The sequence below is a fragment of the Musca domestica genome, unplaced genomic scaffold (genome assembly GCF_030504385.1).
Source record: "Musca domestica strain aabys unplaced genomic scaffold, Musca_domestica.polishedcontigs.V.1.1 60, whole genome shotgun sequence".
NCBI classification, from domain to species: Eukaryota; Metazoa; Arthropoda; class Insecta; order Diptera; family Muscidae; genus Musca; species Musca domestica.
This window is the reverse complement of record NW_026712364.1, coordinates 1,506,906-1,527,611: the sequence shown is the minus strand read 5'-3', so window position 1 is coordinate 1,527,611 and position 20,706 is coordinate 1,506,906. Positions and strand designations below refer to the sequence as shown.

General features: G+C 37.6%; 1 protein-coding gene across 2 annotated transcripts in view; it reads right to left on the bottom strand.

Moving 5' to 3' along the window:
* The window catches only part of LOC101894707 (uncharacterized protein DDB_G0283357), a 167,415-nt gene that overhangs the window by 13,140 nt on the left and 133,569 nt on the right, over positions 1–20,706 (bottom strand). For both annotated transcript variants that reach the window (XM_059129388.1, XM_059129389.1), the window contains exon 5: positions 509–1,495. In XM_059129388.1, the coding sequence (XP_058985371.1) occupies positions 509–1,456 (948 nt within the window). In that variant the 5' untranslated portion in view covers positions 1,457–1,495. The remainder of the gene's footprint in view (positions 1–508; positions 1,496–20,706) is intronic.

Genomic DNA, 20,706 nt, shown 5'->3' with positions numbered 1-20,706 from the left:
TCTTCTATTCTGTGGAGGACCCCTGAGGGCTCTTCTATTCTATAGAAGACCCCTAAGGGCTCTTCTATTCTATAGAAGACCCCTAAGGGCTCTTCTACTCTATAGAAGACCCCTAAGGGCCCTTCCATTCTATCGAAGACCCCTATGGGCTCTTCCATTCTATCAAACACCCCTAAGGGCTCTTCTATTCTATCGAAGACCCCTAAGGGCTCTTCTTTCTATCGAAGACCCCTAAGGGCTCTTCTATTCTATCGAAGACCCCTAAGGGCTCTTCTATTCTATCGCAGACCCCTAAGGGCTCTTCTATTCTACCGAAGACCCCTGAGGGCTCTTCTATTCTACCGAAGACCCCTGAGGGCTCTTCTATTCTATCGAGGACCCTTTCAAGGCACTTCTATTCTAGAGAAGACCCTTTCAAAGCACTGCTCTACAAAAGTCCCTTGCAACCTAACCTCTTGTATAATGCAACCTAACGTCGGTTCTCCCGTAATGCAATATCCATACGAACCTGTTGCTCATGATTTTCGTCAATGGTCTGAATGTGAGACAAATCACTTGCACTCCGTTGTGGTTGTGGTTGCTGCTGTTGTTGATGTTGATGCATTGCATGTTGTTGTTGTTGCTGCTGGGTATTATGAACCAAGGCTGTATGGGTTTGGGTACGCTGAGCTTGTAATATTTGTCGCTGTTGTTGTTGGTGGTGTTGTTGCTGCCGCTGTTGTTCTTGTTGTTGTAGTTTATTGTTCGATGTCGCTACATCCAATTGTTGTTCATTAATATTTAAACGCTCACTGACTTCCGTAATACTGCTGCGACTACCAACCATTCCGCCGAATCCGTTTTCTGGTTTTCCCGCCTGTGCCGGGCCAGCATTGGGTGTGGGTATTGGAGGTTTCCGTGTCACCGGCGAACGTTTGGGCATTGTCATCATTGGTGAGTATTTTTGATTCAATGATGCGGATAAATTGGTGGTGGATGAGGAGGTGGAGGTGCAGCTTGTCATCGATGTCAGTGATGTTGTCATCATTGGTGGCAAGGATTGCATAGATTGTGGTTCATTGTTGGTGTTGGCATCGTCCCCGCCCTTACTACCTTTGGTTAGTTCAAACATTTGCCGAATGTTATTGAATTTGTTGCGACCCTGTTGCACAAAGTCGTCCAGGTTGCTGTGACTGCCGAATTTGTTGCGCATGCGTTTTTGTTCATTGCGCGACTTAAGGGTCCCGGTGTGACTGTGTGATGGCACCATGGGTAGGCCAAGGGTGTTTTTTGATACCAAAGCATTGGCATTCTCCAGCGAGGCGGAACGTATGTGACCACGTTTGTTGTTGTTATTGTTGTTGCCATTCATTAACGTGGGCGATCCTTGCTGCAGTGAAGAGGGTCCCGATTTTGTTGGCGGTGTATGTGTGTGTAGTTTATTGCTACTGCTAAGGGGACCAAGTGTGGTCGCCATTTTTGTGAGGTTGTCTGAAACGAAATCCGCAGTGATAATCTGTAATTAAAAGGGGAGGGAAGGTGTGTTGTTATTTTTGTAATAAAATTTAGAAAATTAATTAATTTGGAGACAGAGGGAAAATGTGTTATTGATCTTTTGTTTATTAAAGTCCCTAGAGAGTCGTCGGTCAATAGAAAATCTGAAAAAAATCTGACTGACAACATAAGTGCAGAGGGTTTTCGGAGAGTTTTACAAAAGGCCTTTTCTACTCTACAGAAGACCCCTGAGGGCTCCTCTACTCTACAAAAGACCCTTCTTCTATTCTATAGAAGACCCCGGAGGCCTCTTCTATTCTATAGAAGACCCCGGAGGCCTCTTCTATTCTATAGAAGACCCCGGAGGCCTCTTCTATTATATAGAAGACCCCGGAGGCCTCTTCTATTCTATAGAAGACCCCGGAGGCCTCTTCTATTCTATAGAAGACCCCGGAGGCCTCTTCTATTCTATAGAAGACCCCGGAGGCCTCTTCTATTCTATAGAAGACCCCGGAGGCCTCTTCTATTCTATAGAAGACCCCGGAGGCCTCTTCTATTCTATAGAAGACCCCTGAGAGCTCTTCTATTCTATAGAAGACCCCTGAGAGCTCTTCTATTCTATAGAAGACCCCTGAGGGCTCTTCTATTCTATAGAAGACCCCTGAGGGTTCTTCTATTCTATAGAAGACCCCTGAGGGCTCTTCTACTCTATAGAAGACCCCTGAGGGCTCTTCTACTCTATAGAAGACCCCTGAGGGCTCTTCTACTCTATAGAAGACCCCTGAGGGCTCTTCTACTCTATAGAAGACCCCTGAGGGCTCTTCTACTCTATAGAAGACCCCTGAGGGCTCTTCTATTCTATAGAAGACCCCTGAGGGCTCTTCTATTCTATAGAAGACCCCTGAGGGCTCTTCTATTCTATAGAAGACCCCTGAGGGCTCTTCTATTCTATAGAAGACCCCTGAGGGCTCTTCTATTCTATAGAAGACCCCTGAGGGCTCTTCTATTCTATAGAAGACCCCTGAGGGCTCTTCTATTCTATAGAAGACCCCTGAGGGCTCTTCTATTCTATAGAAGACCCCAGAGGGCTCTTCTATTCTATAGAAGACCCCAGAGGGCTCTTCTATTCTATAGAAGACCCCAGAGGGCTCTTCTATTCTATAGAAGACCCCTGAGGGCTCTTCTATTCTATAGAAGACCCCTGAGGGCTCTTCTATTCTATAGAAGACCCCTGAGGGCTCTTCTATTCTATAGAAGACCCCTGAGGGCTCTTCTATTCTATAGAAGACCCCTGAGGGCTCTTCTACTCTATTGAGGACCCCTGAGGGCTCTTCTACTCTATTGAGGACCCCTGAGGGCTCTTCTACTCTATTGAGGACCCCTGAGGGCTCTTCTACTCTATTGAGGACCCCTGAGGGCTCTTCTACTCTATAGAAGACCCCTGAGGGCTCTTCTACTCTATAGAAGACCCCAGGGGGTTTTCTACTCTATAGAAGACCTGAGGGCTCTGCTACTCTATAGAAGACCCCTGAGGGCTCTCCTGCTCTATGGAAAACCCCTGAGGGCTCTTCTATTCTATAGAAGGCCCCTGAGGGCTCTTCTACTCCATAGAAGACCCCTGAGGGATTTTCTACTCCATAGAAGACCCCTGAGGGCTCTTCTACTCCATAGAAGACCACTGAGGGCTCTTCTACTCCATAGAAGACCCCTGAGGTATTTCTACTCCATAGAAGACCCCTGAGGACATTTCTACTCTATAGAAGACCCCTGAGGACTCTTTTACTCTATAGAAGATCCCTGAGAGTGATGAGGCACGTTTTAGCGGTATCGAATGATATATAACCTCTCTACCCATATCGTTGAGGGTATAAAAATCTATGTACGCCTTATAAACCCAATGCCCTAAGTACCCTTCAAGTATGACGTGCCATATCGAATTGACAAAGCTTGCCGACCTCGCCTTCTTTGGCTAATGTTATTTCGATCCAGAACAAAAGCGTAATTTCCATAGAGATAATATCACCAAGAAGTTGGCTAATCTTGGTCTGACGTTCACAACAAAGCACAGGCAACAACAAAAGAACAAAATCGAAATCAACATGGCATGACAATCTGAAGAGAAGAAAACAATGAATTTAGAGATGCCATGATGATGAGTCGAAGAAATTTTGTTGCTTTCATCAAGAATCGTTCTATGTAGATCTTCACGGCCAGTCATGGAGAGTTCAAATTGGGTCTCTGGCTGTGGTTGTTGTTCGTTTGAGATGACGAGAACTCTTATGGCATCACGTTTGAAAAATCTGATTCGCATTACATTTGAAATGGTGGGGGCACAGGCGCGCTTGGATGGTAATCTAAGGTTTTGTGTGTCTAGCTCGCTGGCTGGCTACCTGTCTGAATGCTGGATAAATTGAGGGAATGTCTCCGTGCAAATAGCGTGTGCCACAAGCACATTAACCTAATTTTTTTTTCTGTTAACAAAAAGATTTTTATAGTTTGGTTTCAAATGTCTATTCTTTTGTGTCAGCCAGCCAGCCTCTTTTTTATATTTTATTATGACGGATTTTTTATGGTATGAATATTCCATTTTTTGTTGTATTTGCTTTTCTTTGTTGGAGGTTCTCATTTCAAATTAATGTTTTACCTGTGCAAAATTATTGCAATTTTTTACATTTGTTGCGGTTGGTAAGATTCTAGCTGAATAAGAGGCGGATTAGAGATTTCATGGTGGTCGGATAAAAGTGGTGAAAAACGTCATAAGGCAGGTTGTGAAGAACAGTTGAGGGAAGTGAAAATAATCTAATACCCAGTAAAAAATAGATGTCGTATGAGCCTAATAACCCTTTTAAAGGTATGGATTATTAGACTCATACCGGTCTGAACAGGTCTCTATAAAATTTAGCAGAACTACCAAATTTAGATACATTTAGTACACATATCCAAAAACAGTCTACTTCTCTCCATCCATAACTATTTGTCCGCATTTGCAAAACCACCACCAGATTTCAACAATAGATACCAAAAGAGACTTCAATATCAAATTTGAGGACTCCAGTTTGAGATGATGAGAACTCAATTCCAAATTTGGTAACATTTTGTACTTTCCGTATAATTTGAGTACATAATAACAGTTCTCGCAATATAAAATTTTACGGTTTCAGGGATATACCTTCCATCCAATACCAAATTTAGTAGCTTTTCGTACTTTTCGAACGAATATAGCACGCATTTTCAAATCCAGTTCCAAATCTTAGCCTCAGACACCAAAATATCAAATTTCAGAATTTTATCTCTATTGCTTCACCCAATACCTCATTTAATAGCACTTCGAACAGTACGAACAATACAATAGCAATATATCCAAAACCACCTCTAAATCTTAGTGCCAGAAACCAACAGAGACCTCAATATCAAACTTCGGGATTCCAGCAATTTAGTACCATTTAGTACTTTTCCAATAATTATAGTACAAATTTCCAAAAGCAACTCCATATCTTAACGACAGACACGAACAGTGAAATCTATATCACATTTCGGGATATCACCTCTATACATCCAATCAATACCAAATTTTCCTAACATTTAGTACTTTTCGTATAATTTTAGTACACATTTCCAAACCAATTCCAGATAGAAACAGAGACCACAATATTGGATTTGAAGATTCCAGACCTATCCTTGCGCCCAATACCAAATTTAGTACTTTTCGTACAAATATAGGATGCATTTTCAAACCGCCGTCAAATTTCAAACACAGATACCATCAATAATCCATGTACCAAATTTTCGAATTGTATCTCTATCTTTTCATCCAATACCAAATTTAGTACAAGGCAGCTTTGGAAATTGTACTATAATTGTACGAAAAGAATTATAGTACACATTTCCAAAGCCGCCTCCATATCTCAATTTCAAATAGCAACAGAGACCTCAACATAAAATTTGAGGATTCCAGCCCTAGCCCTTCACCCAATACCAAATTTAGTACTATTTAGTACTTTTCGTACAAATACAGGACACAGTTCCAAACCACATCCACCATACATCCACTTAATACTAAATTTAGTAACATTTGGTACATTTCGTATAATTTTAGTACAAATCCCTAAAATCACCTCGAAATCTCAATACCACATAACAACAGAGACCTCAATATCAAATTTGAGGATTCTAACCTTAACCCAATACCTAATTTAGTGCTACTTAGTACTTTTCGTACAAATATAGGACGTCTTTCCAAAACACCGCTAAATCTCAAACACATATACCATCGGTAATATAAACATCAAATCTCGGAATTTTATCTTTATCCTTTCATCCAATACCAAATTTAGTACCATTCAGTACTTTCGGTAAAATTAGAGCACATATTTCCGAAACCACCTCCATACGTCTGGGCTACACTAATACCAAATTTCAGATTTTTAGCGCAATCACATTTTTCCAAATATAGTACTATTTAGTACTTTTCGTACAATTAAAATACACTTTTTTAAAACCACCTCCATATCTCAATCTCAGATACCAACAGATACTTCAGTACTAAGTTTCAGGATTTAAGTTCTACTCCTTCCCCCAATAACAAATTTAGTACTGTTTAATACTTCACCTACAATTACAAATTCTAAAACCTACCACCAACAGGGACCGGAATACAAATTTTCAAAATGCCTACTTTATTCGTTCACTCTAAGCCAAACTGTTCCAAATTTAGTACCATTTAGTACAGTTCATATGCTATGTACACATTTCCGAAACCATTTTCAAACTTTCTTTCCAACCTTGATTCCCATACCACATTTCAAATTTTTGCCTACATCGGTTTACATATAGTACCAAATGGTACCATTTTAAACTGAATATAGTACAATTTTAGAACTTTTCGTAACCCTAAAAGTTCGAATTTCTAACAACTCTTTGGTACATCTATCCTGCACTCCGTCAGTGACTCTCATTCCAAATTTAATTCAAAATTCCGTTTGTCTAATATAAAATATTTAATTTTTAGTAAATTTTAGTACTTTTTCTTACTTCTCACGACCTGTAGTGGGACTCTCAAACTTATGTTTTGATGAAAAAATGACTTTGAAAATTCCACTACTGATCCGTTTTCTATACCCTCCACCATACTATGGAGGGTTTATCAACTTTGTCATTCCGTTTGTAACTCCTCGAAATTCTCGTGTCAGACCCAACATAGTATATATATTCTTGATCAGCGTAAAATTCTAAGTCGATTTAGAGATATCCGTCTGTCCGTCTGCCTGTCTGTTGTAATCACGCTATCTTTCGAACAAATTGAGATAGAAGGCTAAAATTTTGCACACATGTATATTTTGCCAGTAGGCACGTTAAGTTCGTGAATGGACCATGTAGGTCCACGTCTTCGTATAGCCCCCATATAACGGTACCCCCCTATATTCGGTATTTTGATTATTTAAGCGACATTATTCACCTGAATTGTTTCAAATTTGGTATTTGAAGTTCGAAATGGATACTACACTCTAAGACAGAAAATTGTTTGTGCAGGTCCACGTTCCCATATAACGGAACCTCCCAATATTCGGTATTTTCATGATTTTAGCGTCATTATTCACCAGAATTGTTTCAAATTACGTATTTAGAGTTCGTAATGGAAACTACGGTCTGTGACAGAAAATTGTCTATGCTGGTCTAGGTCTTCGTAAAGGCCCCATATATCAGTACATCCCTATATTCGGTATTTTGACGATTTTAGGTACAATACCCACCGAAATTGTTTCAACTTTGGTATTTGAAGTTCGAAATAGATACTACAGCCTATGACAGAAAATTATCTTTGAAGGCCCACGTCTTCGTATAACCACCATACAACGGTACCACCCGATATTCGGTATTTTGATGATTTTAGCTACATTATTCATCGAAATTGTTTCAAATTTGATATTTGAAGTTCGTAATGGATACTACAGCCTAAGACAGAAAATTGTCTGTGCAGGTCAAGGTCTTTGTATAGGCCCCATATATCAGTACATCCCTATATTCGGTATTTTGACGATTTTAGGTAGAATACCCACCGAAGTTGTTTGAGATGTGGTATTTGAAGTTCGTAATGGATGCTACAGCCTGTGACTGAAAATTGTCTATGCAGGTCCAGGTCTTCGCACAGCTCCGATGTAATGGTACCTCCCTATATACGATATTTTGATGATTTTAGCTACATTATTCACCGTTTATTTCAAGTTTCGAATTTTAATATGGAATGGCTTAAGCAAACAGTGCCTATGTAGGTCCACGTCGTATAAACCCTAATATAACGGCTATATTTGGTATTTTTAAAACTTTAACAGAATGTTTTAATGATTTTATTTTTTGAAAATTTCCAAATTCGTTCCAAATGGTGGAGGGTACTGCATTTTAAGTCTATTGTCTATTCTTGAAACCTATTTAATTTTGATAGATCCCATAATCGGAAAAAAATCATATATTCTTGCTGTAAACAAAAACTCATTAGAGAGTAATATCATTGGTCTTCTATAGCCTGAAGGCTTCCAACAGTTCTTCTATAAACTTTTACTTCTCTAGACAAAACAAAAAACCCTGCACATACTTTGTACACGACTTCTACATACGGATCCTGTATTCTTCGAAAGACCAAGGACATTCGGCATTTCTTCTTCAGACAGAAAAACTTTTAATCCTATTTTCGACATTTATAAGGTTCCATACATATTTTGTTGATTTTTGCATGCTTAGCTGGGAATTACGACTTTCAATCCAACTTTTAGGTATATCTCCATATAACGGCATCGTTCAAGTTTTTAAAACATACTTTTCATCTTGAGCCCAAATGATCTATTACGTTATTCAGTTCATCTCACATGGTGGGTAATTAATGAGTCAATATATCAATCAAAAGTGTCTGACTGATGCACTGCACCGTTTGTCGGTGACCTAATGGTGGCTGGCGCTGCTGTGGCTGCAGATGATATAACCATTGAAGCACACGCCATCTTTTTTACCTTGCACCGAGAGATAATAACTGTAACAACCACAAAACAATCCGAACGAACTTGATATCACACCAACACCTTGTCTTTGCTATTGTTGTTCGTGTTTTTGTTTCTTCCTATACTTCATCGCAACCTCTCGTGCTACATAAAACAAAAAAACAAAACACCCAACCCGCAGACCCGCATCATATTTTTTCTGAACTAAATCACGCAAATAACCGTTATTTATTTTTCAATGTTGTTTTGTTTTTTTCTTGGTTATTATTGGGTGTTGTTATTGTTAGTGTAACATACATATGTAGGTACATATGTATTGTACTGTGAATATAAATTGAAATTAAAATTGAATATTTTAAGGTCAGTGCAGTAAGTTCACTTTGTTTAAGGACATCTAGAGATTTTTCCTTACAAGTGGGGAATTTTTGCGTTGCACACTAGCAAGTACTAGCTACTTCGTCAGCGAAAAGTACATCTTAAAAATTTAGATTTGTTCCTACAGTTCATGTTAGGCTATTTTAGTACTCAATCTGCACAATTTGTTCAGTTTGACAAAAGTTTTTTAATCAAAACTTCACACATATCGTACTAAATTTTCAGACTTTCAAGGTTTTATAAAACATATTTCTTTTATTTTAAAGTTTACTTGGGAGGGTATTAGTAAAACCATTGCACAATGGACCGGCTTTCAATTTTTCTGTTCAAAACTATTTCAACGTCTCCATATGTAAACATAACGAACCAAAAATGACCTCAATATCAAATTTCCGAATATCAACTCTGTAATTTTCACCAATACCAAATATAAGTTAATTTAATACAGTTATATGACACATATTCCAAAAGCAGCTCTTCCAACAGCGACATTCATTTCAAATATCAGCTCTATTCCTTCACCCAATAACAAATTTAGAAGTATTTTGAACTTTTCGTACAAATATTGTAACCATTTACAAAAAAGTCTCCATAATTCAATCCAGATACCAAAGAGACTTCAATAACAATTTTTGGGATTTCAGCTCTATCCCTTCACCCAATATTAAATTCAATACCACTTTTCGTACCATTATAGCACACATTTCCAAAACTATGGAGGTACTTCATGATACCAATAGAGACCTCAATATCAAATTTAAGGATTACAGCCTCATACCTTCACCCAATACCGAATTCAGTGCCATTTTGTATTTTTTGTACAAATAAAGGACGGAGTTCCAAACCACCGCTAAATCTCCAACACACCACCAGTAATTTAAATATCAATTATCAGAAATCTTACTCCAATCCTTTACAAAATACCAAATTTCAAAATTCCAGCTTCATCGGCTTACTATTAATCAAATTGTTCCAAATTTCAAACACTTGGTAGATATTTCCAAAACCATCTCCATATCCCAATTTATGTTAACAACAGAGACATTTATATCAAATTTCAGGATTCCAACTCTAATTCTTCTCCCAATATCAAATTTAGTACCTTTCGTATAATTATAGTACACATTTACAAAAACACCTCCATATCTTATCATATCAGATACCAATGGAGGTCTCTATATCAAATTCGAAGATTACAGCCCTATAAATTCACCCATTACCAAATATAGTACCATTAAGTATTTTTCGTACAAATAAAGGACGGAGTTTCAAATCAACGCCAAATCTCAAACAGAGATATCATCAGTAATATAAATATCAAATTTCAGAATTTTATTTCTATCCCTTCACCCAATACCAAATTTAGTACCATTCAGTACTTTTCGTACGAATATAGTATACATTTCTAAAACCATCTCCATAACTTTAATCCAGATACCAACAGAGACCACAATATCAAATTTAAGTAAATTTAATTATTCCGGCTCTATCCTCTCATCCAATACCACATTTAGTACCATTTAGTACTTTTAGTATAAATATCGAACAGATTTCCAAACCGCCGCCAAATCTCAAACAAAGATACCTTGAGTAATCTAAATAACAAATTTCAGAATTTTTTCTCTATACTCAACCCCAATACCAAATTTAGTACCATTTAGTACTTTTCGCACAATTGTAGTACACATTTCCAAAACCACCTCCATATCTCAATCCCAGATACCAACAGAGACCTCTATATCAAATTTCAGGGTTCCAGTTCAATTCATTCACTCCATACAAATTTTAGTACCATTTAGAACATTTCGTACAAATATGGAATATATGAACAGATCACAGCCAAATCTCCAACGCAGATACAATCAGTGGTCTAAAATCAAATTTCAGAATTTTATGTATATCTGTTCATGCAATACATTAGTACTTTTCGTACCGATCTAGTTCACATATCCGAAACCACCTCTAAATGTCCACGCTACATATGATCAGCGACCATAACACCAGATTTCAGATTTCAATCACTATCTGTTCACCCAATATCAAAATAGCATCAAAATTTAGATTAAGTTAAGATTTGTATGAATTTGTCACCTTTGGCACCAATTATGTTCTTCAAACGGCCAATAAAACCGTCACACGCTGTCCGAATGTTGCTCTGCGGTATTTTGGCCCATTCCCGGCGAAGCGCTTGCTTGAGGTGAACGATACTTGGGTATTTTTTTTAGTTCTAACCTTGCTTTCCAAAATACTCCAGACACAATAGTCAAACTGATTGGTATCCGGAGATTTTGGTTGAATTGTGCGCTGGAAATGAAACGAGGGACCTCATTTTGTAACTATTCTTGGGTGGCGCGTGCTGAGTGCAATGGTGCTGAGTTATGTTGGAATGTTCAAGGACTGCGGCCAAAATGTTTGCGTGCCCAAGGCTTTAATACACCCTCCAGAATATTGTCGCGATAATATTCGGTATTTATTCTGATGCCAAGGTCGATTTATACGAGCGGAGAGCAACCATCGCCAGTTATGGCGGCCCACACCATCACCATGCCCGGCGCTTGAGTTCTGGTGGCCAACCGAAGGTGCACATTTTCAGCTGACCTCTTTGGGAAGTAAACACGATCATTTTGTTTGTTTACAAACTGCTGGACAACGAATTTTTTCTCATCGGAGAAAACCAAATTCGGCAGTTCACCACTTTCGGCCAAGCGAAGTCTATTTTCTTTCTGTTGCGGTGTAAGTGTTTGCACTTTTTGGAATTTCAATGTCTTTACCCTGAGCTCATTTTTCAATATTTGCCGATTGGGATATTTGCGATATGTTCAGCTCACGAGCCATTTTTCGGGCACTGCGACGCGGCTTTCGATCATTTCTGCCGAAGTTGCTGTTTTCTTCTGTCCACTTCTTTGACATCGGGCTACGCTACCAGTATCACGGTACTTTTCGTATCTTTTTAGTACGAATTTCCAAAAACCCCAGCCATATCACATGCCTACGGACCAAGACTGGTCCTCGTGCAAAATTTCAAGATTCTCAGCTGGTCATTTTTTTATATATGTAGAAGATATGTACATTCATATGCTCATTTTCTTTCAGAAATATGACCTATTCGGAATTCGGACATATAGATCACTCTTATGAAAATCTCCACTATGTTTTTCCTTTTTTATTCTTGCCAATGACCTCAAATTTCTACGCTTTGGCCACTTGTGTCGGACACAAAAGTAAATCGTTCCAAACTCTCAAATTGAACTTGAAAACAGATGTTATAATTTTTGCAACATAGCTGCTGAAATCTCTGTTGAATGTTCATGTTCAATATCTGTTAACACCTCTTTTTTGTAAGTCTCTAATTTGCATCATTTTGCTATTCAACAAAAAAAAAAAAAAATAATAATCGATCATTATATCGCCATTCACAGATTATCGTCGACTATTCGTTGGGAATGAGCTAACAAAGTGATTATTTGTGTTTTTTTTGCCAAATACAATAATTTAATCGCTCTAATTCGGCAACTAATTTGACTGATTTCGAGTTATAATCGTTTTGTTTTTTTTTTATTTTTCGCCGATTAGGCATCAACCAAAATCACTTTCCGAATTATAATTGTTTGCCCACAGACATTTGTGCCCCTTGAATGTTACATAATTTGTTATTTAACATCTTTATAAGTTATTAAAAAGTAATTTTCAAATTTTCACGGTTCGAATGAAAAAAAAAAAAAAAATCGAAAACATAAAAATTCTAATCAACCATCTCAAGGTTGGTTTGTTTGTTTTGGTCTAGGAAGATAAAAGTTTGTAGCTTAAGTCTTTTGTTTTTTTACCCAGAGCCAATCGCTTTTTGTCTTTCTTTCTCTAAAAAGTCCCTAATCAAGGTTTTTTCTGTTTTTAGAACACGTGTAAAAGGTCTTGTTAGTATAGATGACCTTTAAAAGCCCATTTCATGTAAAAGACTGTAAAAGGACTGAAATATTCAATAACCAAAAAAGTTTGTCTTTTGCTTTAACACTCAGAGCCAATCGTTTTTAGTTTTTATTCCCTCCACCTTAAAAAGGAGGGTATATTATTAACTTTGTCATTTCCGTTTGTAACATCCATAAATATTTGTCGTATATCCCATAAAGTATATATATTGATCAGATCAGCATAAAGTTCTAAGTCGATTTCGCGATGTCCGTTTGTCTGTCTGGCTGTCCGTCAGTCTGTTGAAATCACGATACAGCCAACATTATTTGACGTAGAAAATTTGGCAGAACAATTTGTATTATGTCTAGGATGGTTGGTATTGAAAATGAGATATATCGGTCGTTTTGGTGTAGCCCCTATATAACGGTACCTCTCGATATTCGGTATTTTTAAGAGTTTAGCGACATTTTTCACAGGAATTGTTTCAAATTTGGTATTTAAAGTTCGTAATGGGGACTACAGCCTATGACAGAAAATTGCCAGTGCAGGTTCACGTCTTCGTATAGCCCCCATATAACGGTACCTCCCGATATTCGGTATTTTGATGATTTTAGCGACATTATTCACCGGAATTGTTTAAAATTTGGTATTTGAAGTTCGTAACGGGTACTGCAGTCCAGGACAGAAAATTATCATTGCAGGTCCACGTCTTCGTATAGCCCCTATATAACGGTACCTCCTGATATTCGGTATTTTGATGAATTTAGCGACATTTTTCAACGGAATTGTTTAAAATTTAATATTTAAAGTTCGTAATGAATACTACAGCCTAGGACAGAAAATTGTCAGTGCAGGTCCACGTCTTCGTATAGCCCCCATATAACGGCACCTCCTGATATTCGGTATTTTGATGATTTTAGCGACATTATTCACCGGAATTGTTAAAAATTTGGTATTTGAAGTTCGTAACGGGTACTACAGCCTGTGACAGAAAATTTCCTGTGCAGGTCCACGTCATCGTATAGCCCCCATATAACGGGACCTCCTGATATTCGGTATTTTGATGATTTTAGGGACATTATTTACCGGAATTGTTTCAAATTTGGTATTTGAAGTTCATAACGGATACTACAATCTATTACAGAAAATTTCCTGTGCATGTCCACGATTTGGTATGGCCCCCATATAATGGTACCTCCGTAAATCCGGTATTTTGATGATTTTAGCGACATTATTCACCGGAATTGTTTGAAATTTGGTATTTGAAGTTCGTAACGGATACTACAGCCTAGGACAGAAATTTTCCTGTGCAGGTCCACGTCTTCGTATAGCCCTCATATAACGATACCTCCCGATATTCTGTATTTCGATGATTTTAGTGACATTATTCATCGGAATTGTTTTAAATTTGGTATTTGAAGTTTGTAACGGGTACTAAAGCCTGTGCCTGAAAGTTGTCTGTACAGGTCCGCATATCTGTATAGATCCCATATAACGGTACCTCCCGATATTCGGTATTTTGATGATTTTAGCGACATTATTCACCGGAATTGTTGAAAATTTGGTATTTGAAGTTCGTAACGGGTACTACAGCCTGTGACAGAAAATTTCCTGTGCAGGTCCACGTCTTCGTATAGCCCTCATATAACGATACCTCCCGATAATCTGTATTTCGATGATTTTAGTGACATTATTCATCGGAATTGTTTTAAATTTGGTATTTGAAGTTCGTAACGGGTACTAAAGCCTGTGCCTGAAAGTTGTCTGTACAGGTCCGCATATCTGTATAGATCCCATATAACGGTACCTCCCGATATTCGGTATTTTGATGATTTTAGCGACATTATTCACCGGAATTGTTGAAAATTTGGTATTTGAAGTTCGTAACGGGTACTACAGCCTGTGACAGAAAATTTCCTGTGCAGGTCCACGTCTTCGTATAGCCCTCATATAACGATACCTCCCGATATTCTGTATTTCGATGATTTTAGTGACATTATTCATCGGAATTGTTTTAAATTTAGTTAAGTTAGGTTCATAACAGATACTACAGCCTGTGACAGAAAATTTCCTGTGTAGGTCCACGTCTTCGTAAAGTCCCCATATAACGGCACCTCCTGATATTCGGTACTTTGATGATTTTAGGGACATTATTCACCGGAATTGTTTCAAATTGCGTATTTAGAGTTCGATATGGGAACTACAGTAGGTGACAGAAAATTGCCTATGCAGGTCCAGGTCTCCCTATAGGCCCCATATATCAGTACCCTATATTCAGTATTTTCACGATTTTAGGTACAATACCCACCGAAATTGTTGGAGATATGGTATTTGAAGTTCGTAATGGATGCTACAGCCTGTGGCAGAAAATTTTCTATGCAGGTCCAGGTCTTCGCACAGCTCCGATATAACGGTACCTCCGTATATACGAAATTTTGATGATATTAGCTGCATTATTCACCGTTTATTTCAAGCTTCGAATTTTAATATGTCCACGTCGGCTATATAACGGCTATATTTGGTATTTTTAAAATTGTAACTCCATTTTTTAAGGATTTTATATTTTGAAAATTTCAAAATTCGTTCCAAATGGTGTAGGTTATTATAACTTGTTTATTTTTAACCCATCAAGGTACCATAACGGCCGCTGTTCCCATACGACCTCTACCACTAGCACTGGTTAAGTAGGAGCCACCATCATCCTCTTATAGTTCTGCAATTATTATCACTAACTTTTTTTTGATTTTTTTTATTTTTTGTCGAAAGGATGAAATGGTAAAACGACAAATACTCTTCTATATGTACCGTCCTTATTTTTTCACAATTTCGAAAAAAAGTCACGTTTTTAGCCAGACCTTCCTTGTGTTATCTGGCTTATAATTGTTTTGCTGTAATTCTGTGGCATTCGATATAAACATCAAAAATCCCATGATAAATTACTGACCTCTTTGTATTAAAGTTTTGATTAAAAATCAAAACAAAAAAGTTTTGAACACAAAACAAAAACCCAACGTTCAGTGAATTCAAACATCAAACATAAGTTGAGAAAAAAAAAACGAAAACAAAACAGCATTTTTGTGAATTTAATTGCATTTTGATTGAGGGGAATTGAGGGTATAATTATGGAAAGTCAAAATCAACAAAACCAAATAAAAAAGCAAAAAATTATTTAGGTCAAATGATCAATCTTTGTATTTGCCATTTTTTTTTTTGCTTTTGTTTTTTAGTGGTAAGAGTAGAGTTTTGTCAAGTTTTTTATTGTGATATGTTTATCAAGAGGGCATTTGTGGATATTCCAATAATTTCAAATGCTTTTAATATCAATCTTCTCTAGTGGGGGTGTTTTCGCCAAAGTGAGATGCCTGAAAACCAATGAAGCACCAAATTTCAGTGGTTAAATAATATTAAATTTAGTTTTTTTTTACCCTCAGCCAAATGGCTAGAGAGGGTATACAGGGTGAAATAAAAAACTGCAACCAACTTCAGACTGCTGTCATTTCTAAGCCACTTGTCCGACTGCTTTTAAAATTATTCCAGTGACAGCTCATTATATTGTTTAATAGCGTAGAAAAGCATTCTGGTGAGAATTTTCCAGAAAAAAAGTTATTCGTGATGGAATTCAAGCGTGATAGTGTGATTTCTTTATATTTGGCTGGAAAACCACAAGTGGCTATCGTTAGAGCAGCGTTTAAATGAGAATAAATATTTTGTGTCTCGTACCATCGCTCGTTACCGTGATACTGGTAGCGTAGCCTGACGTCAAGGAAGTGGACGAAAGAAAACAGCAACATCAGCAAAAATGGCTCGAAAAGTAAAGAAACGACTTGGTCGAAACCCGTGACGCATTGGCCGAAAAATGGCTCGTGAGGTGAACATATCACAATATTCCATTCGGCAAATATTGAAAAATGAGCTCGGGGTAAAGCCATTGAAAAAAGAAAGAAAAGAGACTCAAAAGAGCTAAAGAGTTGCTTCGCTTGACCGAAAGTGGTGAACTGCCGAATTTGGTTTTCTCTGATGAGAAAACGTTCGTTGTCCAGCAGTTTGTAAATCAAAAAAAAAAAAAAAAAAAAAAAAAAACAAGTAAAAAAGCCCTCCACCATTTGGAACGAATTTGACAATTCTCAAAAACAATAAAATCCGTTAAAACTTGTGTTAAAATCTTAAAAGTACCGAATGTAGCTATTATATTAGGGTCTATACGACGACATGAACCTAAGTAGATAACATTTGTCATAAGCCATTAAAATATTCAAATGCGAAACTTAAAAAATTCGGTTATAATCACGAAAAAATCAAATACAGAATATCGGGAGGTACCGTTATATTGGGGTTTTGAAACAATTTCGGTGAAGAAAAAACCTAAAATCATCAAAATACCGAATATTGGGAGGTACCGTTATATGGGGGTTATACGAAACGTGGGCCTGCACAGACAATTTTCTGTCTTAGGCTGTAACATCCTTTTCGAACTTCAAATACCAAATTTGAAACTATTCCGGTGAAAAATGTCGCTAAAATCATCAAAATACCGAATATCGGGAGGTACAGTTATATGGGGGCTATACCAAAACGTGATAATACCAAAAGTCCTGCAGACATAACATACATTTACACAAAATATTGATGGTGTGGGCCGACATGGTGCGGGCCGCCATAACAGCCGATGGTCGCTCTACGCTCGTATTAATCGACCGTGGCATCAGAATAAATGCCGAATATTATTGCGAAAATATTCTGGAGGATGTATTAAAGCCCTGGGCATGCAAACATTTTGGCCGCAGACCTTGGACATTCCAACAGGACTCAGCACCATCGCAGTCAGCACGCGACACCCAAGAATTGTTACAAAATGCGGTTGCTCGCTTCATTTTCAACGCACAATGGCCCCCAAAATCTCCGTATACCAATCCGTTGGACTATTGTGTCTGGAGTATTTTGGAAAGCAAGGTTGGCACTAAAAAATACCGAAGTGTCGATCACCTTAAGCAAGCGCTTTGCCGGGAATTGGCCAAAATACCGCCGAGCAACATTCGGGCTGCGTTTAACGGTTTCATTGGCCGTTTGAAGGCCATAATTTGTGCCAGAGGTTACCAATTCGAACAAATCTAAAGTTATTCTAAAATTTGATGCTATTTCCGACATTTTTTGCTTTCATTCAATAAAATTTAAAAAAATAAATAAAAATTATGGCGTTTGACTTTGTTGCAGATTTTTTTACCTCACCCACTCCTTCTGGTGCCTCCCCCACAACGGGTCAAAATTTGAAATAATTAAACCTCTTATAAAATGTGAAATAAGAGATCGATTGTCTTCAAACTTCACACCGCCTAATTTGTGTGCCCACAAATGATCTGGTGTAAAGATGGGACCTTGTGACACCTTGTGGTAACTTCCCTACAAAGGGTCAAATTTTTGAATAACCAAAACTGTCATAAAATGAGAAATAGGCAACCGATTTCTTTCCAACTTGGCACGTCTCAATATTTTTGTTAATCTGGTGTAAAGGTGGAATATATAGGACCACACCTTCTGGTAACTCCCCCCCAACGGGTCAAAACTTGGAATAATCCAAACTCTCATAAAACACGAAATAGACAACCGATCTCTTTCGACTCATCTAAATCAAGTTAAATATATTTTAATAAATAGGCATAGGATGGGGGTATACATCTGTCGGCAATACCGATTTTATACCCTACACCACATGGTGGTAAGGGTATTATGTCTTTGTGCATTTGTTTGTAACATGGAGAAGGAAGCGAGATAGACCCATAGTTACTTTTAAGAATCTCCATAGAATCACTTTCTGAGTTGATTTAGGCATGTCAGTCCGTCCGTCTGTCCATGTATTCTTGTGAACAAAATGCAGGTCGCATTTATTATGCAATTGAGATGAAATTTTCCAAACAACATTTGTTTGGCCCAAGGACGGACCCTATTGAATTTGGAGATAATCGGTCAAAATTTAGATATAGCTCCCATATATATCTTCGTCCGATTTGCCTTTTATTGTGCACCAAACGTGTAATATCAGCCCGAATTGTATGAAAATTTGCACATACAACCAAATTAGACCTGGATATAAGTATGCCAAATTTTATCGAAATCGGTTCAGATAAAGCTATAGCTCCCATATATATTGTTCATCCAATTTGTTATTTTTGTCCTCCGCAGCCGTAATATGCACTCTGTAACAACAATATTTGGGGAAATATAACAAACACAGCTCAGAAATACATTTGCTAAATTTTATGGAGATCGGTTCAGATTTGGATATAGCTCCCATATATAACTTCGTCCGATTTACTTTTATTGTGCGCCAAACGTCTAATATTTGTTCAAATGGGATGAAATTTGGCACATGCGACCGAATTGAGTCTAGAAGCTAGTATGCCAAATTGGGTGAAGATCGGTTCAGATATAGCTATAGTTCCCATATATATTGTTCATCCGATTTGTTATTTTTGTCCGTAATATGGGAAATATATCCAATACAGCTCAGTAAAATCTTTGCAAAATCTCGAGATCGGTTCAGATTTGGATATAGCTCCCATTTATATCTTTATCTGATTTCAAATTAATGTTGCACCAAATGGGCAATACAAGTCCGAATTTAAAAGATACAAATGCTTCGGCATATTTTGTCCTTTGAATTTTAAATTATAATTATAATCATAGCGTGTACGCTTAAATTCTCCCATAAAAACTTTTAATTGTTATGTGGAGCTCTACTAAATTAGCAAAGTGGTGTAGGGAATCATAAAGTCGGCCCCGCCCGACTTTAGGACTTTCTTTACTGATTTTCTTTTGGAAAAAATCTGAAATTTGAAAAACATACCTTGCATTGTTAATTTTTTCCGACATATGCCGTCAAATGAGAGGAATATCGGTTAGGGGATCAACTTAAAAAAATTATTGAACCTCCTCTTATCTTCCCCGTTTTAATTTAATGTCTAAAATAAGTATATACATGTATCAATGATATTATCCTCCTCTCTAACTGTCACTCTTGTGTCTTTTTTTCATATGCATTTGTGTAGGTTGTTTGTAATAAAATAATTGCAGCTTCCATAATTTATTGGTCTGGCTAAATGCGAAAAAGAAACGGTGTCGGTCTCGGTCTCGAGATAACATGATATGTGCCTATTGAAACATTGTAATCAACCTATCCGATTTAATTGTGCAAGGCATTAAAAACTTCACCTGGAAAAGCCACACCGAGAAAATGAAAAGAAAAAAATAAAACAAAGTCTAACTCAACCTCCAGAGACATTGTGGAGACGTCTAACACCAAGTGAAGGAAGCTAGCTACTTGCATAATAAACGTTGCTAATTTGCCTACGGCCATCAACGTTGAGGCCTACACTAACAACAACAACAACAACAACTACAATGTATGCACTCGCATTGTGTTAATATTTGATCTTGTATGTGTCGGGACTTGAAGTGTTTATCGTAAATTATATGGCCAACAATGTTGCCAACAACCGTCCGACCGACGGACGATGACGACGACATCAACAAGGACTTGTGCGAAACGCAAAAAAAACTTGCTGACATTGGGGGGATAGCTTAGCTCTTCACACACAGAGAGAGAGAGAGAGAGTTGCCGCCACCTAAAGCTGAGATTTGTTGTTATTGTTGTTGTTTGTGATTGTCTATCTGGCCATCTAATATAAGTATGGCCCGTTGTGTTGGATGTTGTTACCCACATTCTGTTGGAAAATGATCTATTATGGCATGATACGCATTTCATGTTCCAGTCAAGTATTTTCCACCAACATAATTATTATTGCCATCGTCATCATTATCCTAAATGGATTACGATGATGATGATTATGCGGTTTTCTCAAAACGGCCTTAATGTGAATAGCTTACGGTGGAGTTCTATTATATGGAGATGCTGGTTGCACAGTTGTTGGTATGGAGTTTAAAACAAATTATGAGAGAGAAAGAGAGA